Source organism: Sitophilus oryzae, unplaced genomic scaffold (genome assembly GCF_002938485.1).
Source record: "Sitophilus oryzae breed Bouriz unplaced genomic scaffold, Soryzae_2.0 scaffold_690_pilon_pilon, whole genome shotgun sequence".
NCBI classification, from domain to species: Eukaryota; Metazoa; Arthropoda; class Insecta; order Coleoptera; family Curculionidae; genus Sitophilus; species Sitophilus oryzae.
In genome coordinates, this window is record NW_022147296.1 from 2,372,117 (window position 1) to 2,396,901 (window position 24,785).

The 24,785-nt window shown below is 32.2% G+C and overlaps 2 protein-coding genes across 2 annotated transcripts in view; one reads left to right on the plus strand and one right to left on the minus strand.

Annotated features, from left to right (window-relative positions):
- LOC115888215 (cytoplasmic dynein 2 heavy chain 1) overlaps positions 1–24,785 on the minus strand; it is a 63,647-nt gene that overhangs the window by 26,950 nt on the left and 11,912 nt on the right. Inside the window, exons 10-37 of the mRNA XM_030907848.1 lie at positions 23,002–23,194; positions 22,712–22,939; positions 21,105–21,481; positions 20,858–21,052; positions 18,842–19,088; positions 18,632–18,781; positions 15,144–15,355; positions 14,958–15,073; positions 14,752–14,903; positions 14,526–14,693; positions 13,569–13,727; positions 13,254–13,393; positions 12,212–12,428; positions 11,931–12,158; positions 10,161–10,361; positions 9,177–9,364; positions 8,423–8,681; positions 7,208–7,614; positions 6,652–7,081; positions 6,108–6,576; positions 3,373–3,551; positions 3,085–3,323; positions 2,864–2,969; positions 2,668–2,805; positions 1,142–1,278; positions 482–620; positions 313–429; positions 21–264 (exon numbers count right to left, since the gene is read on the minus strand). Coding sequence (XP_030763708.1) covers positions 21–264; positions 313–429; positions 482–620; positions 1,142–1,278; positions 2,668–2,805; positions 2,864–2,969; positions 3,085–3,323; positions 3,373–3,551; positions 6,108–6,576; positions 6,652–7,081; positions 7,208–7,614; positions 8,423–8,681; positions 9,177–9,364; positions 10,161–10,361; positions 11,931–12,158; positions 12,212–12,428; positions 13,254–13,393; positions 13,569–13,727; positions 14,526–14,693; positions 14,752–14,903; positions 14,958–15,073; positions 15,144–15,355; positions 18,632–18,781; positions 18,842–19,088; positions 20,858–21,052; positions 21,105–21,481; positions 22,712–22,939; positions 23,002–23,194 — 6,035 coding nt within the window. The remainder of the gene's footprint in view (positions 1–20; positions 265–312; positions 430–481; positions 621–1,141; positions 1,279–2,667; positions 2,806–2,863; positions 2,970–3,084; positions 3,324–3,372; positions 3,552–6,107; positions 6,577–6,651; positions 7,082–7,207; positions 7,615–8,422; positions 8,682–9,176; positions 9,365–10,160; positions 10,362–11,930; positions 12,159–12,211; positions 12,429–13,253; positions 13,394–13,568; positions 13,728–14,525; positions 14,694–14,751; positions 14,904–14,957; positions 15,074–15,143; positions 15,356–18,631; positions 18,782–18,841; positions 19,089–20,857; positions 21,053–21,104; positions 21,482–22,711; positions 22,940–23,001; positions 23,195–24,785) is intronic.
- LOC115888269 lies at positions 1,296–2,107 on the plus strand. The gene is made up of 2 exons (XM_030907937.1): positions 1,296–1,410; positions 1,459–2,107. The coding sequence occupies exons 1-2, from the start codon at positions 1,309–1,311 to the stop codon at positions 1,990–1,992; spliced, it is 636 nt and encodes a 211-aa protein (XP_030763797.1). The 5' UTR covers positions 1,296–1,308; the 3' UTR covers positions 1,993–2,107.

Below are 24,785 nucleotides of genomic sequence, written 5' to 3' on the forward strand. Positions count from 1 at the left end.
GTTTTCAAAAAAATATTTACCAAACTGAACAGCAGCATCTTCAACTCTATTCAACCAAGTTTCTTTAGAATATTTTTCAAAAATTATATTTTTACTGTTAATATCACTCTGTGCGACATAAAAGACTTTGGAAACAGTTTGACTAAGATCAGGTAATTCCCAACTGACTCTAAAAACGTCATCAATGACATTCCAAAGTTGCTTTTTTTCATCATCTCTCGCAAGTTTGTCTCCGAATATTCTCAGACATTCGTAACAAATAATCTAAAATAAAGTTTTTAGAATATCTAGATATTTGAATTTTTATTTTACCTCAGGAATAGAAGCTTCTGTGACAGGATAGTACCCCAAATTGTAGCACCAAAGTGTCAAATCGTGAGTTGATATAACAAAATGGTTATGAAGTAAAAATATAGGGTTGCATTTGATCTATAATTGATAATTTGTTATAAAAAGAATGCTATAACACTAAATCTAATACCTTTTCAAAAATAGCAACCATTATAGAGGCAACTTTAGTAATTTTGGCTTTTGGATAATTTAATGTTGAAAAATGAGATTTCATTACATCCATTAAGCATGCTGTTGCAATAATTGAAATATTTTCTTTTTCCGGAGAACTACAAATTATGTTGTTAATTTTTTTTCAATGTTTAAAGTATTTATACATTAAAAAATGTCTATACCTATGTGGCGGATTCATCTCTCTAAAAAAATCCTTTATGCATTTCGCCACTGCACTGCAAGAAAATCTACAAAATAAATAGTTATTTTTTGTAAACACTTCTGGCGTTAAACCTAAACGAACACTGCTTGTCAGAAATTATGTTTACAGTTATACAAATTTGCCTAACAAAGAACAAAATGCTTAACGTTTCGGAAAGTTTATCTCTGTCCATCGTCGGAAGCGAAAAAATACAAAGAATAAAGAAAAAAAATTATTTAAAATACTTAAATTCAACTATTCGAGAACACTTTACTTTTTTAAAACAGATACGTCTACAAGAAACCGTTCTGTTAAAATAGAAGTGTTTACAAAAAATAACTATTTTATTTTGTAGATTTTCTTGCAGTGCAGTGGTGAAATACCCATAAAGGATTTTTTGTATTTATACATTATTGTACAAAAAAATTAACTTACTTTACGTTGAGCATATAAAACTTTGAAGTGAACCTCTTAGAAATTTTCTGGTTAGGCAATAAACTTCCGACTATTCTAACATTTTCCACACCTACAAACTCAGTTTTCTCGTCAAAGTACCCTCTAAATTCCACCAGCTGTAACAAGACAGAACGTCAGCAAAAAAAATGACACGAACAGTATACCTATTTGACGCAGGCATCAAAATTTTCTATTATTTTGTTATCGAAAAGTTCATGGAATTATTTCATCTCATGGACCTGCTCAAGGTACTTCAGAAACGACCGTAATTTTCGATTATAAAACTTCTGTTTCAGATATTTCGAATGCAGGAACCTGTATCAAAGGATTTGTTGGCAAGGAACAACGAACTAGGTAAATACAAAGAAGTAGTGCAGGAAAAGGATGCGCTGCTAACGAACAGCAAGTCTCGTATTGAAGAGTTGGAACTCTCGGTTAGTGAATTAAAGAGGGAAAATCTCCAGTTAACTGAAAGACTATCCAAAAATCTTGTTAACAGGGATGTAGTGGGAAACTACGAGAAATTCTACACCAAAATAATGATGGAATCCGAACATTTGATCCAGGAAAAAAAGCAGGCGGAAGAACGGTTCCAACAACTGGAGGAATTCTGTAAAGACCTTGTGGACAAGTACGAAAAGACGAGACATATCGTGAACGCTTACGAGACAGAGCAAGAAAAATTGAGAAAGCAGATATGGGAGTACGAGAAAAAGATTCACGCGTTGATCACTCAACATAAGGGCATGTCAGAGAGCTCGACATTATTGAAGGAGCACAAAGAAATCGGGGATTCTTCAATGTTTGAGCCTTTAAAAGGACTAAATTAAGATATACTAATATACGTATACTTAACTGAGCTAAAAACCTCTATCAGAATACTCATACCTCACTTGTCTATCTTCAGTTAAATGTAATTTTTTTAAATAAAATATCAGATCACTATTTTTTGGTTTTCTTTGAATGTATTCACCGAAAAGCGGTCTTTAAAATATTATTTCTTTTAAAAAAGTCTAGTTCGGATATTTCAAATACAAAAATTCCTATCAAAGGATTTCTGGGTAAATACAAGGAAGTAGTCCAGGAACAGAATATGCTATTAAAAAATAACAAAGCTGGCATTGAAAACTTCTAAGTCTTGGTTAGTGAATTAAAGAATAGAAATGCCCAGATAGCTGAAAGATTGTCCAAAAATCTTGTTAACGGCGATATACGAGTAGTAGGAAACTACGGGAAATTCTACATCAAAATCATGATGGAAGAACCGTTTCAACAACTGGAGGAAAACCTTGTGGAAAAGTATGAAAAGACGAGTCATATAATGAATTTTTATGAGACAGAGCAAGAAAAATCGAGAAAGCAGATATGGGAATACGAAAAAAAATCACTTTTCGATCACTTAACATAAGGAGATGCATGTCAGAGAGCTCAATATTGTTGAATGAGTACAAAGAAATCGGAGAGGACTAAAAAATCCAGATAAATAAGAAAAAATATACACTTACTTGATTTAAAAACTCTATTAACATATTTGTACCCCATTTATCTGGCTTCAGTAAGTGTAAGTTATTAAAATAAAGAATCAGATGACCTTTTTTCGGTTTTAAAACCTTCCCTTTGAATGTATTCACCGAAAAGCAATGCTAAAACATATTTTTTTAGTTTCCCTATAAAGAAGCCTAAAAGAATTAATAATATTACTTGTTGTAATTGATATATTACAAATTCTGGTGTCAAGTAGGCGCAGCAGTAAACAATTGCTAGTTCAATATCTAATCTTTGCCCAGTGATGTAATTTAGCATCAATCTAGAAAAAGAAATAATACAAATATAACAAAAAAAAATACCAAAGAAAAAAAAAAGAAAAAATGTTAATAAATAAAAAAATATTAATATAAAAAATAAATTAATTTAAACAAAACCTTTTGGCAGTTCCATTAGGTCCAACCAGTAAAATATGAGAATAATTTTCTTCCAACCACACCCTAAGCACATCCAGATATTGAAGCACTTGTCCGGTTATAACTAGTAATTTTCCTTCAGATATTTTTTCAACAGCTGCATTTGTATCTGTGTGATAAGTGGCAATTATATCACGTCTATCGTCATAGTATACTGCAGAGAAATCTACAGGGGGTGATTCTTCCAGCCAGTCGAATATCTGGAAACAATTTCGTATAATTCATGAAATAATTTAAATATTGTTTTACCTGTTGGATGAATAATTCTCGAAAGTCTTGCTGTAATTGTTGTCCCAGACCATTTATTAAGGCCAAAGCAAAAGAGGTTTTTGTTGAAGAATGTCTTACTAAAGAAAGTCCTGTTCTTGCTACAGATAATTTCGATCGTGTTACTGTACTTTCTCCGTCATTTATAACCCAATTTACAGCTAAAAAAATATTTTTGTTGTAAATTTCACAAATAAACTCTCCTAGAACGTCCAAGCACAGCTTTTTACAACAAAAAATACGTAAGATGAAACTTATCAAGTATGAAATTCTTACTAAGATTTAAGTAAAAATTTATTTAAAACTTGGGATCGATGGATTATACACATAAGAATTGACACAGGTATTCTTTTAAACGATATGAGTTATACAAGGTGTCCCAGAAATAAGTGCAAGTATTTTAACTGATAGTACCTATAGTTACCCCAGAAACATGACAATGAGGTTTTTTTCGCGAAAAATGTTTTTCGAAAATTTGGAATTTTTTGATAACCATATAGTACGAGAGCTAGCAACGTCGGGAAAACAAGTATTTTAAGACGTCTGGCTCTTTGATATATCTTTTATTATGCTCTCTGGAATAGCGTGCACGCCGTCTGGCTGCTGATACACGTTGCGTTCACTACTGCGCATCCAAAGAAGATCCTCTATTTTTTACTTAGCGGTTTAAATTCTAGTATTGAATAAAAACTCTAAGTCTCAATTAGCTCGGCGCGTAGAGCTTTCGCCTATGAAGCGAAGGTCAGTGGTTCGATACTGGTTGGGGGTGCAACTTTTTTATTTTTTTTTTTTCGTTTATATTTTGATAGTAAAGTAATAAATATTTGCTGACACTAATATTAAATAAAAATATTTAATTCAATTATAATAATTAGATTGAAATAATTTAAACATGATGTCTAAAAATAAAACTCAAAATGTTGGCCGTAATTTTTTCTTGCCTCGTTCATAAAAATATTTAATTCTTTTATAATTTAATTTTAAAGATTTAAACATAATATATAAAAATTAACATTTTAATGCTTTATTAACATAATTTCCGCCTGTCTTCATGTGTTCTTCAAAATATTTTTTTCAGCTGTTGTTTATTATTTTAATAATACTTTTTTTAACAGATTGTTATCTAAAAGCTACACAAGTTTATTTTCAGTTCAGTTTGTTAAGATAACAATGGAAAACAAAATTATCTGGGTAAATAATAATACTTTTTAAACAAGATTAATTAATGTTAATATGTAGAAAATGCGCAAATCTATAGGTAGAATATTTAATTACATAAAAAACTAGCAAAGTAATGTAAAAAAACGCATCATTGTATATCCACTCATAAACGAGAAATCCCAAAAAACGCACGAAAATGAGACACCCTGTACCCATGTGATGCGCAGTAGTGAACGCAACCTACCGGCGCGGCAGCCAGACCATCCTAAACCTATCTAATAATTAATTACCACAATAATCCTTCAAAACAAATGAAAGTATCAAATTCTACTTATATACATACACTACGGATCATAAACCCATAAACGCCATCCGTTCTGGTGATAAAAAAAAACAAATATTTAATACTTTACTATCAGAATATAAACGAAAAAAAATAAAAAAGTTGCACCCCCCGCCGCGCCGCCGGTATCGAACCACTGACCTTCGCTTCATAGGCGAAAGCTCTACGCTCCGAGTTAATGAATAAAGATATATCAAAGAGCCAGACGTCCTAAAAAATACTTTCTCGAAAACGTTGCTAGCTCTTAGACTAATAGGTAGTAGATTAAATTTAGAAGAAAGAAATTCCAGAAAAGATCCAGTGGTAAAAAAGTTCTCAAAATTTGAGCAAAATATAATTTTTTTTTGGAAATTTTCAAAGCAAAATAACTCCGTTATTTTGGACTTATTTGAAAAACGAAAAAGATAAAATATGTTTCTTTTATCGAGATCTACCACCCCTTACAATACTTGCACTTATTTCTGGGATACCCTGTATAAACTACTCAAAACAATTATCGCATATTTTCTAAAAAGAATATTAATTTGAAAAACAAGACACTTTAAACTGACTTACGATTTTAAATAGTATAGATGCTGTGAAGGGAAATTCGATACAATAAGTCCACGTGCTGACGTGTAATTTTTAGTCGGCCGATTATTTAGTTGCAAAAGTAAAAAGAATACATACTTTTGAAGTCGATCGGCCGACTATTTGATTGCATGTGAGCGCGGCTCCATAAAGGATATGTTGGTTACAAATAGGCAACTAAATAGTAGGCCGATTAAAAATTACATATTAATGCATACCCAAATTATCCTAAAAAACTGACAAGAAAAAGGCAGAAAAATGCATGCTTGGTTTAGAAATATGTAATAATTACTTTTATTCAAATATGCGATAATTGTTTTTGTGTATGAAAGTTTGCTGTACGAAAATTCATGACTATAACATCTATAATATAAGATTTTGTTAAGGGTTTATTTAGTTACATCAATAATATGCACGAAATACCGTATGATCGAATAAAAACGGCGTCAGCGATGGCTATGAAATGACAATCGATGACATTTCCCATATAAATTTACATATAAAATGACAGCGATCTTCATTTCATAGCCATCGCTGACACCGTTTTTATTCGATCATACGGTATTTCCTCTTCAAGTTATCCCTCTAGGGATAATAATACTAAGCGAATCTAAACTAAGAGTAACTAACTTTCCAATCTTACCTTTCAAAAAAAATTCAGAGACTAATTCACCAATACTGTTACGTTTTTCTTCTGATAACCCATCCAAAAATCCTTTAATATAATCAGAAAATACAGCATCATTCTCGCTGAGATAAACTATACCAAGTCTGGATATCGTAGCAGGAGATGCATTCTTCAAACTATCAGTTTCGAAGACAAAGTTGACATTTGTATCAAAGTGTATTCGCCACCCAGAAGGCAACGTCATCAATCTGTTATCATCCAGGACAGAATTTAATGACTCCACCCATTCAGGATCTAAGTCACCATCACAAATGATCCAAGACCAGGTATCCTTGGATTCGGATGACACTAGAGCTCCGTAGCTGGTTAGAACGCCATCGTTCCATTGATTTAAATGGTCCACATGACCCAAAAGTAATTTTCTGGGCATGCTCTTTGGGTTAAGAGGGTAACATTTTATTTTTTGATGGATTTTACTGAGAGCCTACAAAAAATAAGACGAGATTATATATAATAAAAGTAAGTTATAAAGGTCCTTTTCATTTATGGAACTACTTACTTTTTCAAGAAGTTTTAGTATAGTGCTCTTCCCTGAACTTGGAGGTCCTATTATAGCAACTCCCATTCTCTGTTTGAGTTGTTTATAAAATTCCAGGCATTTTCCAACCTGTATCTCGTTCGGAATCAATTTTAAATCAACAAAACTTGCTTTGATGGCTTTTGTTAGCTCTTCTTCGTTGGTGTTTTCTACTGAGATATCTTCAAAAACGTTTTTAAGTAGTTCTTGGAATTTTATGGAATCCACGGCAGTTAGTTTTGAGATTACATCCATTTTTAATGAACCCACGACCAAACAGAGTTCTTGGTTGAGAGATAGAGGAGATTTATCAGTAATTTTGTGCTTTTTTATTGCCATTTGGCAACCACCTAGAGCTGTCTTGATAGCTCTAAGTCCCCAATCGTAGTGAGACTGCTTACTCATAAGTTTACTAAAAATAATAATATAAGTTATTATTATAAAATCTCTTAGTTTATCTCTCTCAATTTAGGATATCCTGTATAGCAGTGCAAGAATTCTTGGACACACTGTAAAATACCTGTACTATTTTTCTTACCTGGACATTTCAAATACTTCCACAATTTTCTTGGCTATGATATCCGCATTGTTGTATCCATCACAATACAGCAGGGTCCTAGCTATTTGTTCATGATCAGGACGCGTCATGATCACAGGCCTGAACAGCTGTTTCAAATTATCTGGAAGTTTGTTCCTACCACCATAACCCTCTCCAGCTGGATTCAAGGTCACAAACACCCCACAGTGCTTGTTGACTGTCGCTTCAAAACCTCCTAATTTCATAGTTTTTAGGTTATTTTTTAAGGCTTCTTGGATGGATTGAATCAACATGGATACTGAAGACAGAGTTGTTTCTTCAAGCCTGTTGAATTCGTCGAAACAACCCCAAGCTCCAGTTTTAACTAGGCCAGTAAGGATTCGTTCCATAGAGGATGAATCTATGCCCTTTGAAAAAGAATATTTTTGGTTATTTTTTGCATGTCATCAGTCGAAAATATATTTAATATCAATTAAACTTTTAGTTACGTAATCGAGGGCGCGATTTTTAAATTCATTGTTGCCAACCATGGACATATTCGGCGCCGTGCAGACTAGAATTTAGAATTTAGAATGAGTGGGAGGGGGGTTAATCACTGCGACCTTACAGATCTATTGTGTCCCCCTTTCTTGAGTTATAACTCATCATACAGTCCCAGGGCTTTGACAAAAGCCAGTATCTGGGACGGTTTTATAGAGGGCTAGTTCTCCATCTCCGCCGTGCTGACTAACTGGAATTTACATTTCGCGCCGGAGATTCAGGTGGTAGCTCTGCTGTAAAAAATGTCAAGTTGTGGCATTTATTTATTTCCTGACATTGTCATGCGTTGTGACACTTTAGTTTTGTATTTTGAGTTTTTGGTTTAAATAAATAGTGTTGTGATACTTTAAGCTTGCGGATGTTTACTAGCAGACCTTGCAATCGAACGAAGAAGTATACAAGATAGTTTAATAGCCGTAAAAAACTCATGGCAACGTTATTAGAATATTTTGAATGGGAAAGCGTCAGTAATGGCCCTTTATGTCTCTTAATTGCTGTTAAGAAGGTGAGTTTTGTTGACGTAAATAATATCTGTTTATATATTTATAATTAATTTATTTTTGTTTCCTAAAATATTTTGATTAAAAGAAAATATATAAAAGTGGGCAACTTAATCACCTGTTAAGCTTAATCACGTGACTAAAAGTTTATTTGGTATGAACTGTATATACTTACCTCGTCGCAGTTGAAGACAAGAACTTGTCTGCCCAAAATGGAACCAAGGGCTTTTACTGACTCAGTTTTTCCTGTACCGGCTGGTCCATAAGGATTCCCACCCAGACCCAGATAAAGAGCCTGGGTCAGAGTTAGAAAACACCTTTCTGTTAAGGGTGTTTTAACAAGCTTTTGTTCGTTTCCCAAATACTCAAAGGCGTAGTCCATGGAAGCCCTAGCGATTTTTATTGTGACATCACCAGAGGCGCTTAAGTAGTACCTAGGATAAAGTATATTGGTATAATCGGTATTATATGCTTCAGTTTATTCAATGTTATACAGGGTGTCCCAGAAATAAGTGCAAATATTTTACAGGGTGGTAGATCTCGATAAAAGAAACATATATTCTCTCTATCGTTTTTCACATAAGTCCAAAATAACGGAGTTGTTTTACTTTGAAAATTTCCAAAAAAAAATGATTTTCTGCAAAAATTTTGAGAACCATGGATCTTTTCTGGATTTTCTTTCTTGTAAATTTAATCTACTACGTACATATGTTGCCATATTATCAAGAAATTATGTTTTTTAACTAAAAACTAAAAAAATTTCCCAAAAAATTTTCAAAAAATTCCGAATTCTGAAAAAAAAAATTTTCGCGAAAAAAACGTAATAGGCGTGTTTCTGGGGTTGAACTATACTACCAGTTAAAATATTTGCACTTATTTCTGGGACACCCTGTATGTAAATGACTTAAAGAATTTTTATTACGTCTGACCTAATTTGCTTTTGCCAACTCCAATCAGATACACTAGTAATTTTCTTATTAAGTAACTCCTCCAGTACTGCGATATGATGTATAGTGTCCAACACTAGTGCTTTCAGCTTCAATTCCAATAATATGTCGTCGTTATCGGAGTTCGTGCTTAAGTTCAGGTCCAAGGAACTTAGTTCGTTTAGTTGAGCCTAAAGGAAAAATAGTAATAATATAATTTCAGCATTTTTTCACAGAAAAAAAACACAAGTTAGTCTTGTAGAACATTTTCTAAAGTTAGTCCATTACAACTGTCACTGTCGTGTATTGTCAATATAGTTGGCTATTTTACTGAGGCTGTATTCCGTTGCAAAGCCAGGCGAACCAGACCGGCAAACTACGGTAAAGAGCGGTTCTTGAAAAACATCGGTTTGATACGGAACGGTTTGGTAAAATAGTGGGAATGTCAAATGTTAACGTTTTCTAAATTTCAATACCTTTATTAGAAAATTTATCTTTTAGGCATTTTTAATGTACCTATTCTTTGCTTTTACGTTTGCTTCTTCTTTTCAATGTAGTTTAATATTGAAAAGTACTTTATTAATAAACTGTTAAACTCGTTAGACAGCTTAAGTGAAGATTTGCAGGTCCAATGTTAAAACAGATCAATAATAAATAAACAAATCTAATCAATATTTATATTTTTATAGCTTACAAAACATTCACGATTACTTGTTGTCTTGTTTTTCATGTGTTCTTGCAAATTTTAGAAATTAAATAAGAATTTTACTTAAACTTCCAATATTAGGACTAGATTTCTGTCACATAAATGACATTGATTGACAAACAAAACCAGAAAAACCAGCCTTCTCGCACTGGTTAATTTGGTAACAGTTGTAACTGAAATTTTCAGGATCCGTGTTCCGTAATAAGAAAACTTTTCATAGAAACGGAACATAAAACCATAACCAAGGTAAGCAACAGAATACACCCTGAAATATATTGTACCTTATAATGGGCTAGCAGAGTCGGCAACGTCACATTATTGATAGCCTGTTCGCATTTTGAGGTAAAGGATATGTTGTCAGACAAGCACAGTATTTGCGAAGGGTACTTCAATGGATCGGCTGCTTGATTCTCTCTTTGACAGCTTATCAAAAGACTTTTTAAAGTTGCTTGCATTTCGGTTACTAAGTTTCCCAACCATTGCTGAAATAAAACATTATATATTGTAATCGCAAAACGTTTTCCGATGCACGTCATCAATCATATCGACATTAACATTAAATTCTATAAACCTAACTAAATGAAATTTTGGCAAAAATGTATAAATTTGTTGTATAATTTAAGATACCGAGCAGCTCTTCATTTTACTTTATAGAGCAAATGATTGTAACAGATATTTTATTTAGATTAAAGCTGCAAAAATTAGTTTAAACCGAATTTTATTATCGCTATGTTGGTCACATTGCGCCGTGTTCAGCAATGTTGTCCTTTATTATTTGACAATTACAATCTTTGTGAGCAATTCTCGTTTTTTGCCTCTTTTCGTAGTTTTTTTTTAAATAGCACTTTTCAGCACAAACAGTTCTTTTAAGAACTAAATTTTCGAGTTTTTATATTGCATTTCTTGAAATTGTGTGCTGAAAATATGCCAAAGCATTCAAACAGTCGAAGCAAAGAGTTTGTAGCTTCGGGAATAAGCAATTTGAACGAGAACGTGACAATAAAGGTCCTTTATTACCCTTGACTGCAGTCAGAGAAGTAAGTTTGATTGATAAGCACATTATACCACTTTCAAAGTTAGTTTTTATTAAATTCTGTGATTATTAGTTTGTGCATTAATAGCACCCTCTTACTTGTTATTACCACTTATGGCGTTGTAAGATGTACATCAATAAATAAATAAATAACCCATAATAACGCTTAGAATAATCTTCATAATGGACTAGTTTTTGCCAATATGTAATAAGTAAAATAAGCTATAAAACAAATAAATCAATTAATTACTAAAATAATAGTTATTAAATTAAAAATAAAACGTAAAACTCTTTAGAAAACGATATAATAAATATATTATTTGTCAATTTTAAATTAAGATTCATCTCATAAATCCGTCACAATCTGGCAGCGCTGTCGCCATCGCTTGTCACTCAAAGTTGATCACGTTGTTTTGCGATTACCATAGTTCCTTTCGCGTAACTAAGGGTGTATTCCGTTGCTTACCTTGGTTATGGTTTTACGTTCCGTTTCAATCGGTTTCCTGATAGTTTTCTTATTACAGAACAGGGTTCCTGAAAAATTCGGTTATAACTGTCACCAAACTAACCAGTGCGAGAAGGCTGGTTTTTCTGGTTTTGTTTCTCAATCAATGTCATTTATGTGACAGAAATCAAGCAAATATTGAAAGTTAGAGTGAAATTCTCATTTAATTTCTAAAATTTATAATATTTTGTATTTAGATACAACAACACCTACAAATCTTCACTTGAGCTGTCTAACAAGTCTGACAGTTTATTAATAAAGTACTTTTCAATATTAAACTCCATTGAAAAGAAGAAGCAAACGTAAAAGCAGAAAATAGGTACATTAAAAATGCATTAAAAGATAAGTTTTGTAATAAAGGTATTAAAATTTAGAAAACGTCATCATTTGATATTTCCAGTATTTTAACAAACCGTTCCGTATCAAACCGATATTTTTCAGGAACCGCTCTTTACCGTAGTTTACCGGTCTGATTCGCCTGGTTTTGCAACGGAATACAGCCTAAATGTATACCTCTACTGGGATTCCCACAGACACACTACGAGTCAAATGAATTACTTCTCCTTGCGCTGAAGATATAGACACCAAATTTTCACCAACTTGGTCCAATTGGATAGAATGAATTCCAGCAAATATTTTCTTCAAATGAGTTTGAATAACTTGCTCTCTAGAATGTCCTATCACTTCCAATAGGTCGTCGTCGCTCAAAAATAAAAATCTAGGAAACAGTTCCCTTTTTCCCTACGAAAATACGAGGATTTTTATCTTTAATAATAAAATAAAAATCTGATTACTTTTAAGAAGTCATTTAAGCTGTGCTGACAGCGAGTTAGTTGATCCAAAACATTTTGAAGCGTGAGCACCAGGTCAGGATATCTACAGAGCTCTGTAATGCGACAATCTTTATCCACCAGTGACATTACTTTTCTAAAATCGCGATCGAGACGATCAAAACGGGTCTTTTCTTGAACCAGAGTACCCCTGCTGAATATTGGCTCCAAATACAACCATCTAGAATCAAACCATCAAACTAACAAAAGTTCAAATTTGTTGACTCCTTCCGTAGTTTTTAGGGTTCCGTACCCAAAGGGTAAAAACGGAAACCCTATTACTAAGACTTCGCTGTCCGTCCGTCCGTCTGTCACAAAGGTCTATCTTATGAACCGTTATAGCTAGACAATTGAAATTTTTACAGATAATGTATCTATGTTGCCGCTATAAGAACAAATACTAAAAACAGAATTAAATAAATGTTTATAAATAAAAAAGTACTTTAACTAAACATTATCTTTTAAGTAAGAATTTTACACAGAATCTTTCAAGTCCTCGGTGGCCGCGTGGTTTAAAGCCTTAGGACTTTACGCTGCTATGACGTTGGAGCCGTAGTAAGGCAGGTTCGAATCCTAATCAAGGCGACTTTATTTTAATCGTTTTTTTTATTTTTACATATTTATTTTTACTTTTTACATATTTATTATTGATTAATACAATTTTTAGTAATGTGTTTCTTCATTTTTTTTTAAATTACTTATACGCGCATTCAAAATATCAGCTAAATCGGAAAAAAAGTTTATAATAATATAGTGTCTAATGTTGTATAGATAATGAATGGTACGAAACCCTTCGTGCGCGAGTCCGACTCGCACTTGACCAATTTTTTTTACAATTAGTTATTTCATTTTACTACATCTGTAATAGATTATATTTAGTAGTGTACATGAAAGTTTTTAAAATAGTTCTATTTTTTTGTACACACATTTTTTTACACACGTAAAAAACGGCAACACTGTATGCCGCTTTTTATTTTTTATATCTTGATTTTCTTTGAATACTTACTTTTTTTGGACTTGATTTAACAAATGGAGGAGGGTATTTAAGGTTTCCAATTTTTTCTCCCAAGATGTCGCTTTGTCTTCGAAAACAGCGAAATCTGCCGAATGTTTTAACGATTGCAATAATATCTGATGATCGCCGATCTGTAAGAGTGAAAGTTATATAAATAAAAACATTTTTGCATTAAATAAGAAATAAAATTAACTAAAAGACAGTATGACCAGATATAAAAGTCCTATCCCTTTGAGGTATTTAGTTGCAAAGACAGTATGAATAGTGATAATGGTCCTATATTATATTTTATGGTTATTTACTTACTGCATTAAGTAGTTCTTTAAATTCCTTAATTAAATGAAGTTCTTTCCCTTGCGAATCTTTATGGGAAATTAAGGTAAACTTAGCTCTCATCTCCCACTGGTCAATGTCTCTCATAGCCTGTCTCACCACTATTTCACTAGCGGCCCTCTTGTTTATCGCCTGAAATTATATTTCATTTCAAAACAAGGTTATAAAAAAATCTAAAATATACCGGGTCACCTATAACTTTTTTATTTTTTCAGATAAAATAACGAGACTTTAACTGATGGCGCCCTCGGTATTTTTTTACTTTATTCGATAGATAATAACATTCTGGATAGAATGACATATCATATGTCAAATTTTGACATTCTCGCTTAATAAAAAATTGTATTTTAAATTTCAATCTATGTTAAAAACACTAATTCTTAATCAAGGAGCCTTGGAAAAATAGTTTGGATCGTCTAATGTTTTTAGTGTCTTGTCCTGACCAGTTAGAAAATGCTCATATCGTATTTTTAATCATATCTCAATTTTTTCAAATGGAACGAGGGTGGCTCATTAGCACTTGGTATTTCGAGTGTTATTTTCTATCGAATAAAGTAAAAAAATACCGAGGGTGCCATTTAAAAATCAAAAGTTGTAGTCGTTTCTGGTGAAACAGGAAGTGACCGAAAACAATTGAATACGTCAATCAATCCTATTTTATGTCATATATTAACATACCAAATTTCGTTTTTTTAACTAAAAAATAAAAAAGTTATAGGGGTAAGCCACTTTTGAGACGCACCCGGTATATTATAAGAAAAATATATAACAAATAACCATGTTTCGTTTTATTTTTATATTTTCAGGTCATTTTTGCTCGTCCATGTATTTGTATAATTTCTTATTAAGGTTCAATATATCTAATACAAAATATATTTCTGTTTTTTTAAACCAGCCTATCTAAAAAAATTGAAGATTATTTTAACTTACTTGGAGTTCTTGGGCGTGTTCTTGAATGTTTTCACTGGCATTTAAAAAATCTTTTACTAATAGTTCTTCAACAGGCTTAGGTTCTATGCCCAACAAATCAAAAACGTCGTTCCAATGTTTTTCAGAAAAATCATCACCTTTGACGTGTCTGAGAAGAGATATAATAGTCTAAAATTAAAAACAAATCTTATTAAGAAATATTTTCTATATATAATACAAATACTACTTTATATTTCTGTAGTTCTTGCAAAATTGGTGGTATATAATTCAGTACCGCCTCAGGTACAAGTTTTTCTTGCCATTCTTTGATGAAATTCTCAAAATTCACTAACTTTTTCCTATATACTATCCAGTATTCTTTGCAGATATCTTCAAATTCTACAAAAAATACATTAAGCAAATTTAGAAAATATCATACAATAATACTAAAACCTGCATAAAAATCTTCAAATAATTTCCAAGATGTTTCTTCTTCTGTTATATTTTTCTCCACTTCGGTAATAAAATCAATATCGGGCAGTTCAAGTTTAAATTTTGTGTAATGTTCCCTAGAATTTGCGAATGGAAAAGAACATTCTAAGACTACTTTGACGCAGTTTTTTAATTATAATAACTTACATTAAACTATTTTTTTTCTCCAAAATACCACCCCATTCTGATTTCTTTTCCTGCAAATCTTTGAATTGTTTTTGAACCCCTTCAATGGAGTTTTCATTCAGATCCAGAGAACTTTGGATTGATTTTAATTGATGCCATTTAGCTTCAAATCTTTCAACTTCTTTTAATAAATTCTCTTTTTCGACATCGAGAGTAGTTCTAACAGTTTCCATCTAAAATTGATGATTTTTTTAAGAAATATATAGTTTTCAGTATCAATACATACAGGGTGTCCGGAAATTAATGCAACAATATTTGGTCATAGATTCTTGAAAAAAAAATAGGTGACCCGTATTTTTTATTTTTGGCGAGTGGCCCCCCTTTTCGGATTTACAGCCCCCTGAATTTCGCCCCTAAAAAGAGTTTTTTTTTTAATATCTCAGGGCCCTGTTGGACGAATATCACTAAATTCGGTACACGTTATTTTACCATAAAATGACATTTTTTTATGCTATTAACTTTTTTTTATGTTCATCAGTGGCGTCCCTACGGTATTTAAACTAAATATTATTGAAGAAAAAAATGGTACGCCACTGGTGTTTTTTTAAATAAAAATTATTTTTAAAATCTACATTAAATTTGGAACAAATTTGACCTCTTGACTTTTTTTTGGTACGACGCACCGTTTTTGCGTAAAAAATAAAAACCATTTTCATACATGACTAAATCGCTAAAATTTTACCGTAAATTTCAATGGCAAAATTTTTAAAACGGCAAACTTAAGTTTTAAAATAATTTTTTATTTTCCAAAATCTTGTTTTTATTACCTAAGCGCAAACATGGTGCAAACCAAAATGTCCAAAAACCTAAATTGCCGGTTTTTTAAATTTTGCTATGAAAATTTTAAAAAATTTACTGGTTTGAAAATGGTTTTTATTTTTTTACGCGAAAACGGTGCATCGTAGCAAAAAAAAGTCAAGAGATCAAATTTGTTCCAAATTTAATGTAGATTTTAAAAATAAATTTTATTAAAAAAAAAACAGTGGCGTACCATTTTTTTCTTCAATAATATTTAGTTTAAATACCGTAGGGACACCACTGATGAAAATAAAAAAAAAGTTAATAGCATCAAAAAATGTCATTTTATGGTAAAACAACGTGTACCAAATTTAGTGATTTTCGTCCAACGGGGCCCTGAGATATTAAAAAAAAACTCTTTTTACGGGCGAAATTCAGGGAGCTGTAAATCCGAAAAGGGGGACCACTCGCCAAAAATAAAAAATACGGGTCACCTATTTTTTTTTCAAGAATCTATGACCAAATTTTGTTGCATTAATTTCCGGACACCCTGTATAATAATGGGATAGAAAAAAATTGGTCAAGTGCGAGTCAGACTCGCGCACTAAGGGTTCCGTACCATTCATTATCTATACAACATTAGACACTATATTATTATAATTTTTTTTCCGATTTAGCTGAAATTTTGAATGCGCGTTTAAGTAATTAAAAAAAAATGAAGAAACACATTACTAAAAATTGTATTAATCAATAATAAATATGTAAAAAGTAAAAAATAAATATGTAAAAATATTATCAAAGTAAAACCTGAAAGCTAAAACAATTACAATCAGAATAATAGAAAATTCCAATAGTCAAACAGAGGAGAGATTGGAATTTTCTATTATTCTGATTGTAATCGTTTTAGCTTTCTGGGCCTGACGATGGGAATTGTTTAAGTCCCGAAACATGTCGCCCCCCTGCTTTTTTTTGAAGCATTTAAATTTAAATAAACATCTTAAAGATTGTAAGTTATTTGTCCCCTTACCCGCCTTCAGAGATTTTACTTTGATAATATGTACTCACATTGGGTTAGAGAACGTTTAGTTATGTAAAAATGTGTAAAAATTTAAAAAAAACGATTAAAAAAATGCCTTACTACGGCTCCAACGTCATAGCAGCGTAAAGTCCTAACGCTTTAAACCACGCGGCCACCGAGGACTTCTATGAGGATAAAATTCTTACTTAAAAGATAACTTACTTTAAAGAGTTTTTAGTATTTGTTCTTATAGCGGCAACATAGGTACATTATCTGTAAAAATTTCAACTGTCTATCTATAACGGTTCATAAGATAGACCTTTGTGACAGACGGACAGACGAACGGATGGACCGACAGCGAAGTCTTAGCCCGCGGTTACATTGGACGCGGGTGCGTGCGTTTTTTTAAAAGTGCGAGCTCTGACGAGATTTACTCGCACGACTATTTTAGTGGTTATATTAGATGCGCGTTCAGGGTGTCCTGTGTGTCGAGTTTGTCAAAACGGACACCGCCACTACTTTGATACTGTCTGAAGATTTAATGTTAAAAATAACTACTTATGAACAAAAGAAAATGTTGAGTAAATGCAATGTATATATAATTTGTATTATACATTGTACAATGTATATATAATTGCATATAAAATAATATGCAAGAAAAGGAGAAGAAAATGAATATGTAAAATATTTGGTGAATTAAAACAGCAACCGGTCAAATTTTTTGAATATTTTAGAATGTTTCCATCAACATTAATATATCCTGGGCCCAGAGTTATAAAAATTCGAACGCTCGGACGTGCACGTATTAAAAAAACAAACCAGTTTGATTTCATCCGACCAACGGGAATTGACGTACGTGCACGGACGCGCAAACTCCGAAGCAATGTAACCGCCTGCGTAGATACCATTTGTTTGTTTTTTGCTGCGTTCACGTTCGAGCACGTACGGCCAAAAAACGCACGGACGTCAATTTCCGTTGGTCGGATGAAAACAAACTGGTTTGTTTTTTTAATACGTGCACGTCCGAGCGTTCGATTTTTTTTTCTCTGATCCCAATATATTCCCGAAAAATTTGAATATTTTTGAATACCAGGTTTAATTTTATTTGGGATATATTAATGTTGATGGAGACATTCTAAAATATCCAAAAAATTTGGCCGGTTGCTGTCTTAATTCACCAAATGTTTTACATATTTATTTTCTTCTCTTCTTGCATACAAATGATTTTTTCCCAACATTTTCTTCTTTTCATGAGTATAGTTATTTTAACATTATATTCTCACACAGCATCAAAGTAGTGGCGCTTGTTTAGTCAAACTCGACACACAGGACACCATAAACGCGCATCTAATGTAACCACTATAAAATAGTCGTGCGAGTAAATTCCGTCAGAGCTCGCACGAAAACGCGTCCAGTGTAACCGCGGGCTTACCGTTTGGGTTCCCGTTTTTACCCTTTGGGTACGGAACCCTAAAAAGTATCATCGGTCATCAAATAGGCTATAATTTATATGGTCAAATTCATAGGGGATGAAAAGGGGCAGAAAAATTTATATAGGACTCATTTATTTTCATGATCCTCCAATTCACTTAAAAGTTGGGACTGTTGGAGGTTGTACAAACGTACAGCCTCGCCCCAAAGTATCATTTTTACTTCTAATATAACAATATACTATTTTTTCAATACACTTTACCTGTTTAGCCATTATATGCTGATGGTTTTCTATCAGACTGCCCAATCTTTCCCAAGCTCCTTTGATCCGATTTACTGCATCTACTTGTTCCCTGGACCAACTAGATAAAGCCTTTGATTTCTGAACCATTTCGTTAAAAACGATTTCCATCTAGGTCGTAAAATAATAAAATTAAAAAATAATTTTTCCTTTTTAAGTTTTTAATTTTACTTCGGAATAGCTGGAAGTAATGTTAGTATAATCGAATCCAGATTGTCCAAGTTCGTCCAAAGAAAGAGGTTGCTTTGTGAGAGCCCCCGTCGCTGGATCAATGTAGTTTTGTAGTTTTACTACATCTTCGGCTATAGAGTCTTTAAGTGAATAAACCAACTGATCCCAATAACTCCTGTTATGTGACTCCAAATCACTGCGAAGTCTGGACAGGCCCACCAAAAAACAACCTACCTTTTCTTCAGTACTAAAAAAATATTCAAAATGCACTCCTATGAGTTTTTTTAAATATTGAGAATTTTATATTTAAAAAATGTCTATACCTCTGTGGCGGATTCGTTTCTCCAAAAAAGTCCTAAAAAAATACAAAGAACAAAGAAAAAACAACTATTTAAAATACCTAAATGCAACTATTCGAGAACACTTTAATTTACCATACCAACAGGTATGGTAAGCTATTAAGATCGGCAGTGAAGTTTTTTTAATATCACTCAAAATGAGTTATTTGTGTTACGACCTAAATACAAAATATTTTCATGGTGTTTGTCTGTCTGTCCGTCTGTAACACGATAACTCAAAAACCGCTAAACCGATTTTAACCAAATTTGGCACAAAAATACTGTGGCACCCGAGAATCTGGCCATTAGTTTTTGGTGGGGTTGGGGGTTGGTAAGGGGGTATGGAAGGGGGTTAAAAATTTAAAAAAATCGTAACTCCAAAATTACAGTAGCTAGCGAAACGCGGTTTTCAATTTAAGATTAGGAATAATATTTGCAACAAAATTTGTAATAACATCAAAATCAGTCAAAGTCGCAGTTTTTAAGATAAAAAAAAATTGGAAAAATTCCTTTACTTTGAAACTAAAAGAACTGCCTACCAACTTTTAATTAACATATTTTAGAATGGGCGGCTATGCGTGCCTCCCGGCGCCAATTTTTTTAAAACATATAGTCTACAAAAACCGTTCTGTTAAAGTGTTTTCCAAAAATAACTATTTTATTTTGTAGATTTTCATAGAGTGTCGAAATACCCATAGGACTTTTTTGGAGAAATTTTATATTTCTTCTGCCAGTTTCCAAGAAACTTTAAAAAGCTTTTTAGTACTGCAGGTTCATTCTCCGTTAATTTTTTGACGGTGTATCAAGGCCTTGCAATGTTGCCACATCCTACCTTAGCCACTTTCAGCATATTTGTATGTTTATAAGTTCAAATCGGTAATTCTAACTTTGTACACAATACATTATAAAAATTATTTTAATTATCTCGAGTGGCATTACTAATAATTATTAAAACACACTACACGTAGATTACAGTTGAGGGTTGGAACCTTTGGTGTTACACAGCAAAATAAAAACACTAAATCACCACAATATACCAAAACACTTTTACTTTTACACTGGACGCGCGTTTCGCTAACCATGTTAGCATCATCAGCAGATGATTATAAACTGAGTTTATAAAAAAAATTTATAAAAAAAAGTAAAAGTGTTTTGGTGTATTGTGGTGATTTAGTGTTTTTATTTTACACTACACGTAGTTAAGAGTCCATTTCACTAGTCCGAAAAAGTAACAAAATAAGCGTTCGGCATTTAAAGTTCTATGTAAAACTGGCTAGGCATTTTTACACAAATGGAGAAGAAAATTAAAGATAAATAAAATATTCCTTATGTTTGGATTAAATTTTCTCGAAAATAAAGAGATAATTTAATATTCCGTTACAATACGGAAATTGACTGAAGTTTTGTGATTCCAGTGATATATAATTTATATGGTTTTGTAACAAATTGCTCGTTATTTTATGGCAAATGCTGAAGCTCTGAAAACCTTAATTAAGCCTTAATGAAAGCACGTGTGTTTTGAATTTTGGGTATTGCTTAACACGACAGGATCGGGCTAAGCCTTAGGCAGATTTGTGAAATATAATATATATTTCCTTCGACCACACACCCGCTCTACCCGACCCCTGAGGGCGACACGAAAGTACAGCGTAGTAGACTCTTAAAATAAAAATATTACCTAGGCAATTTTGCGATTTCTTGTCCAAAAGTTTTTGACGCTCTGAAATGCAAGTCCCAATGTTGCCAAGATGTCAGTTTCTTCGTATCCAGATGATCCAACTGAAGCCACGACTGCCAGTGTTTTTTAACAGACTCCAGCTGATCAAATAATTCGTTTTTCCGCTTGGTCAAATTCTCCAAAGATGCAGCATTCCTTAACATACCTCACTCAATTATTTATTTTATTTATTTTTTAAATAACTTACTTTTCTATGATATCCGAAAAGACACGTGCACGATCATCAGAAACTCCCTCGAAAGTTTTTGGAATATCCAGATATCTCTTAAGCTGTTGTTCGTACATCTGTTCCAAACTGGAGTGGTTAGGGGAAAAATTTAAAACTCCAGATCTGTAGACCAGGTCCACGCGAATCTCTTGCAAGTTTAAGTGGAGGGAGTTCAGATTTTTGACGTATTGTTCTTCCAGGACGGCTCCTATCCTAGAATCAATTTCGGATTTCCATGATTGCATGTTTTTGAAACCTTTGTTCTCAACAGTTTCCATGACGGTTTTTATCTCCTTCATTGTATCTTTCCATTTGGGGTAATCTTTTAACAAGCTGACATCTTCCAGTTCGTTTATCTATCGGAAATATAATTTTTTAATAATTTATAAATTTTTTATTATAAACAGAATTTTTTCACGCCTGTTTAAAATATTAAAAAATAGTATGAAATATAACTTAAAAAAAATAGACGCACTCTTATTTCAAAGAAATATTTTGCTTACGTGAATTGAACTTTACAATAAATTTCAATAATTTTAAATATAGCAAAACACCGGATTAACTAACTATATAAATAAATAATAATAACTATATAAAACTCGACAAACTTTTGTCGACAACATGAGAGAAATTATTGTAGCTGCTTTTCGAGGTAGAACTCCACATATGCGTTTTAAAATGAAAAGATCCTTTTGAGAAGACAATCATTTTATGCAGTTAACAGGAAAGGAAGCATTTTGAGCATTCGATTTCATCTAGCTAATTTTTGTCACATAATTATAGGTTTATATCTAGTTTTAGTTCTGTAATAATTAAAATATGTTTTAAACGTGTATCTTTTTATTACCGTTGAGTATTTACTCGAAAATCATTAATTTTTATAAAATTAACAAAAGATATATCACAGCCACCCTATATTTTTTCAAATAATAAAGATCTACTGACGCAAAATCATAAAAATTAAAATATCTAGGAAAATCTTTGTCTGAGGGGTGGGCAACCTCAATAATATTTTGAAGATATAGAAATTCCCCATTTAACACCGTAATAATATACTGGGTGTTCCATTTAAAATAAAGGAGTAACTTGCTTTTAAGTGACTAATGTTCCTTATTAATTTTGTCTCGCCCTGTATAACTTTTCGGGTCGATTTTCAATTTGGTTTAACATACAATGGTTACTGTAATTAAATATCAAGCTATACAAGGTCAACTAAAATTTAGGTAGCTATTCTTGAAATTTAAAATTTACTCTTCATTTTTACAAAATGTGAAATATGTCAAAATACTTAGATTTTAGGTATGTTTCTTTAATAAAACTCACCTTTATTTTTTTCCTAGAATCCGAAAATCAACTAATATATAGGGTGTTCCATTAGAAAAAACACAACTTTGATGTGTAACATTTTTGGGAACACCCTGTATAATTCTATATATTTTTATAAAATGTTTTAGTTAACCTACATATGCTGCAAAAATTTCATTTCGATATAAACTACCGTTCTCCTTGGAGCTTCCGCGGCGTATGAGAGGCGCCACCCTGGACAGATGCATTCGACCGATTTTTTAAGCATATCCAATACTTACTTTATCTATTATGTCAATATGATACGAAGTGAGAAGGTTATTATTTCTGGATAACTTCTCAACAGCTTTTTTCAAGATGTCTACGTATTTTTCCACAGCTTTTTCATCATCCCAGGACACTACTTCTTGCTCTTGAACCATCTTAGACAATTCCAAAGCACTAGATAGCATCATAGGTTTCTGGGATGGAACCATGCGGCTTCCTATAGTGTTATGAAAATTTGACACCTAAAATAACATGACGGATAAAGTATGGTTTACTTTTTATCAGAATACGAAGCTATTTGAACCTGTTCGAGTATACGAGCAAATTTCATGAATCTCTTGGCATGTTCTGTCGTGTCGTCTATAGAAGATGGAACTCTGTATCCCATGGCTTTGAATTGTCTCACTTCTGCTATGAGTGATATAAGTCTTGAGGGGTAATTCACTTTCATAAGTTTGTCCTTGGAGAATTCAACAACTGGGTCTTTTTCGTTTAAACTAAAAAAAATATCCAATACCAGTTCTATTATACAGTTCAATTACAAATTTTTGTCCTCGGATTTAGGATATAATTTAAATTTGTATGATTAGTGTTCCATTTTTTTCCAATTTTTGTCTTCACAATTGTCAACAAATTGTGGAAAAATGAAAATAATAGTTTAGTAACTATTAAGCTATATTGAAAGTATCTCTTTAATCTCTTTACACTATCTTTCACTATTAAGCTATAGTAATCGCAAATTTCCGATGCACGTCATCAATCATATCGATATTGACACTAAAGTCTATAAACCTGACTAAATGAAATTTTGGCAAAAATTTTTAAATTTGTTGTATAATTTCAAATACCGAGCAGCTCTTCATTTTACTTTTTAGAGCAAATGATTGTAACAGATATTTTATTTAGATTAAAGCTGTAAAAAAATTAGTTTAAACCGAATTTTATTGTCGCTATGTTTGTCACATTGCGCCGTGTTCAGCAATGTTGTCCTTTATTATTTGACAATTATCCTAGTGTCAGTCATTATTTTGTATATCTTGTTATTGTTGAATCTTTGTGAGTAATTCTCGTTTTTTGCCTATTTTCATAGTCTTTTTTTTTTAATTGCACTTTAAGCACAAACAGTTCTTTTAAGAATTAAATTTTCGAGTTTTTTTATTGCATTTATTGAAAATGTGTGTTGAAAATATGTCGAAGCATTTAAACAGTCGACGCAAAGAGCTTGTAGCTTCCCTGATAAAGAATTTGAACGAGAACGTGACAATAAAGGTCCTTTATGACCCTTGACTGGAGTCAGAGAAGTAAGTTTGATTGATAAGCATATTATACCACTTTCAAAGTCAGTTTTTATTAAATTCTGTGATAATTAGTTTGTGCGTTAATAGCACTCTCTTACTTGTTATTACCACTTATGGCGTTGTAAGATGTACAGGGTGTCCCATTTTGGTTGAAATCATACGGTATTTCCGTAATTCGTGAAGATACAAGGGTGCGGTTTGCACATACCTGTACCACTTTTTTGTCAAATGGAAGATGCCGTAAACAAAATTTTCATTGCCCTCTTCGTTTCTGAGCTACAGGGTCTTTTTGAAAATTTTGCAATTTGGGACACCCCCCGTATCTCTGTTATTGTTAAAGATATTGAGACGGTGAAAACTGTTTATTGTAGAACTTTTTACGTAGAATACAGTGGTGTAGTATGTTATTCTACGAAAATAATATTTTTAAAAATATGAACTAAAGTTATGTTTTATTAAATGGAACACCCTGTATATTTATAAATTATATGATCTGGCTTGTTATAAGCTTCTCAAAAATATATAACACTTTATATTTGTTTTCATTATTTAAGGCAAAATTTAAAAAAAAAACATATTAAAAGATCATTTTTTTAGTAGGCCATGATTGATAATAAAAGAAACTAAAGAATTATTAAGAGTAATACTGCTATCTGTCTCTTGTTTTATTTTGAAAGCCATTAATTAATTCTTTGTATATTAAGGAAACTTAAATCTCTACCGCTATTTGTAAATCTTGGAAGCTATCGTATCGGAACTTTTAAATATTCCTTTAGCTAATTTACGTGAA

Coding starts and splice junctions, on each gene's coding strand:
- LOC115888269 (XM_030907937.1), top strand. CDS start 1,309: ATGACACGAACAGTATACCTATTTGACGCAGGCATCAAAATTTTCTAT. Junction 1,411..1,458: donor ATCTCATGGACCTGCTCAAG/GTACTTCAGAAA, acceptor CTTCTGTTTCAG/ATATTTCGAATGCAGGAACC.